This window comes from Colletes latitarsis, chromosome 10 (genome assembly GCF_051014445.1).
Source record: "Colletes latitarsis isolate SP2378_abdomen chromosome 10, iyColLati1, whole genome shotgun sequence".
Lineage (NCBI taxonomy): Eukaryota > Metazoa > Arthropoda > Insecta > Hymenoptera > Colletidae > Colletes > Colletes latitarsis.
The window spans coordinates 10,000,001-10,003,377 of record NC_135143.1 but is presented as its reverse complement, the minus strand read 5'-3'; the positions used below and the strand labels follow the sequence as shown (position 1 = coordinate 10,003,377).

Here is a 3,377-nt window from a genome sequence, read left to right as displayed (position 1 = left end):
TTAGTCGTCGTCCAGGTATGCAGAGAGAGACGAATAATTCGTCGGTTTCGGACCATGCAGATTATTCGGGGGAACGTCGGGGAATAATAGCGGTGAAATTATTATCAGGATGACTCGACCGTTCGTACAAAGAAGCGACCTTCCGGAGGTGGACGAAGGGACCGGGAATGATTCAACGCGTAGACCAGCGATTGCAATGGTGACCGAACTCCACCGAGTTTAATGGTTAAACAGAGAAGAGCGCGCGGTAGGAGCATCCAACATCGTCAATATCGTTTTGTCCGGTGAACCGTTTCGTTCGCTCGTCGGACGATCCGTCTCGTGTCTTCTTTGTCCGACTATGCGGTGCTGGATCGCGCAGGGAAAGGAATAAAGTTAGTTTATCTATATAGAAATAGTGTCTCTTCCCGTTTAAGTCCGTTATCGGTGTCGCGTTGGAACGCGTGTATGGCGGATAGAGAGTTTCGCGGACACCGGGAACGCATAAGTCGTTCGAAAGACACTCGCGAGAAGAGAAGAAGCACGATCAACGGTACCAAAAGTAAAGTTTACGGTGGTTCGGTTCGCTTTGGACAATTAATTTTGCCTCGTTACCGTGTTTTACAAGCGTAGCTAATTCTCGACGAGACGTTCGCGTTCGTTTTCTCTATTTGTCGACGTAGCTGATAATCGTCGACGCGTACACGTTGTTTTTCTTCCTACATCGTTCGAACGGCAACCGCATCCGGCTGAATCGCTCCTGTCTCGTTACTTTAACAAACGAGAAATTCGACCAACGGAAATGTACGACAACGAAACTTGGACTACGGTTCGAACAGCCTAATCGTTTCCAACACCTCGCGGCTCTTGGGGATGCCTTATCAAGTAAACAACGTGAATTATATCTTTTCGCGCTTCTGTGCCAGATGTGCTATTAATACCTTGGAAATGATAAAAAAATTTTGTGTTGCTTGAATTAGTCTTTGATCTGTAAGGAGAATCTGTCTTATTTGTATTGTTACGCGCCGAAAAGGAAATTTCCACGATTACTTTTTCCCGTCGCTCGTGAAATATAACAGAGGGGAAGTAATGCTATCGGCCGAGATTTGACGCTCCGGACTCTTGCATCTCGCGATTTGTTGAACTGCCCTATCGTATTCTCGGCGGTTAAAATATACGGAGTGTCAAACAGCAACGTGGCGATTCTATACGAAAAAATGAATCGAAAATGTAGAATAAAATATTTTCGCGCGAGGGTTTGTTTCGAAGAAAAACGACTTTGAAAATTTAATGCTGCATCAAAGTCGGTTGTATCGAGCCAACCCGGCGCGCGTCCCACAAATTTTCGAAGTTGTTTATCTTGAAAACAAAGCCTCGAACGGAAAAATTTTGTTCTATATTTTCGATTCACTTTTTGATGTAGAATCACCACATTAGTGCTTGTACCACAATTTATCGAACACTTTGTATACCTGAAGAGAGTTATTGCTTTTCACTATTTTTTTATACTGTTTCGCTTTCTATTTCTAAACTGATTTGTTAGAAAATTATAATGCTTGTTCAAATCGCCAATTTATTTGTAATTTGTAGTTAGTATACAATTTTAAACGAAATTGCATGCTGTCTCGTGTTCAAATGCGGCGTGCTTTAACCTTCGCGCATCGTAAATATGATAGATCATTTGAACAGTTTCCATCGCCGCTCACCATGTAAGCGTTATATCGTAACCATAGGTAACACGTCTAATATGAGTGTGATACGTCACACACGTTGTTTGTAACGTTGCTTTTATCTAAACGGCTATCTAGAAGCTATTTGAGTTACGGATAGGCACAATCTCTTTGATGATGATTCTCCATAAACGTTTATCTTTAAAAGCAATGACACGTATGACATTTTACTAACAACATTTTTGGTAATCGACTCTATGATTAAAGTTGATTCTTTGTTGATAAATTATGTTAATAAATAATATTAATTGTTTCTGTTTAATACACATAAAAACCATCATTCATTCGAATTAATTAACAATTTCAGATGTCGTTTAATTCGTAAAATAACTTCGTAACTTCGTGTGATTTCCATTTTGTAGTCTCAACTGAAGCAAAAAGAAAATATTTGTCAAAGTGTTAAAATATCTTGGCCCTTTTATTTTTGTATGTACGTGTAGTTAAAGGAACTCTACGCAAGTAATTTTAAATTATAGTTCTGACGGAGAAAGATATACATATAATGAGACAAATGATGGCAATTTCAGAGAAAAATGTGGTCTACGCCGTGTGCGTATAGTGTCTAGAGCAGAAAACGTTCACCGTGTGACTTTGCTGCAGGGCCATGGCTGTGAAAGAATGGTTCAGAAGACTGCAGCCGGTCCAGTTATACCTGGTCCTGTTCTTCACCACTGCTTTCTTCATCGTCGAGATCGTTGCTAGTCATGTGACTCACTCACTTACATTGCTGCTCAACGCCTATCACATGCTGTGTAACGTAATTGCACTTGCTGGCTGCATCGCATCGATCAAGGTAAGTTTACCAATATTCTCGAACGATAGTTTTATTTTCGTTCCTTGGATTAAACACGTGCTCGCGAACACCTCTCTCGCTGAATCGAGAAACACGTTATATCCTTATCGGTACAAAAATTAAATGAAAATAGATTCGAAGAGTATTGAATGTGTATCTAACGCCAGGGACGCGTAACGATTAATTTGATCAAAGAATTGTCACCTGAATGAAAATGATTTTCTGGTACGATAGGATTTTAAATAGTTTCAAAGTTTAAATAAAATAATACGTTATCCTTGAGGTAAACGAGATAAACACTGCCATTAATAATTTAGAAGTGGAAAAATGACCACTTCAAGTACTTGTGTATCCATTTTTTGTAGTATAGTCATCGTCAAAGCGGTAACAGCTTGAGGAGTAGCAGTAATTCCAGTTCGTTAGGAAATTCTGTAATTTGCATCAACAATGAAGATCGAGGTTCAGCGACATCCCTGTCGACGAAGACCAAGGTAATAATAAAAGTATTTAGTCTCGTTTGGGTTAATATAAATTAATTGTTTCGCGATGCAGATAAGAATTGGTCTCACAGACCTTGGCTCCATTTTGCATTTCTTTCCATAACTTTCGTAAAGTACATTCCACGAAAGCGGTTTTCAGTATGTTTGCGTAAAATGGGTCGTGCTAATTATAAATAAAAGTGTTAAGAGGACTATTATTTTTCCCTGTACCGTGGATACGAGATAAAATTCGCTACCTACCCCGTATTCAAGTTTTACTATCCCAATTTCACTGTTCGACTGGAACTACTGTAACGTTATTATAATTATATAACGTAAACTATGTTTATACTAACTTGTTTTTACTCTTTAGCAATCACGATCGGACAGAAGGAT

General features: G+C 39.3%; 1 protein-coding gene across 1 annotated transcript in view; it reads left to right on the top strand.

Moving 5' to 3' along the window:
• Positions 1 to 232: 232 nt before the first annotated feature.
• Znt77c (Zinc transporter 77C) overlaps positions 233 to 3,377 on the top strand; it is a 4,924-nt gene continuing 1,779 nt past the window's right edge. Inside the window, exons 1-4 of the mRNA XM_076775634.1 lie at positions 233 to 864; positions 2,310 to 2,502; positions 2,868 to 2,993; positions 3,355 to 3,377. The exon at positions 3,355 to 3,377 is cut by the window's right edge and continues 276 nt beyond it. Of these exons, the coding sequence (XP_076631749.1) occupies positions 2,314 to 2,502; positions 2,868 to 2,993; positions 3,355 to 3,377 (338 nt within the window). The 5' untranslated portion in view covers positions 233 to 864; positions 2,310 to 2,313. The remainder of the gene's footprint in view (positions 865 to 2,309; positions 2,503 to 2,867; positions 2,994 to 3,354) is intronic.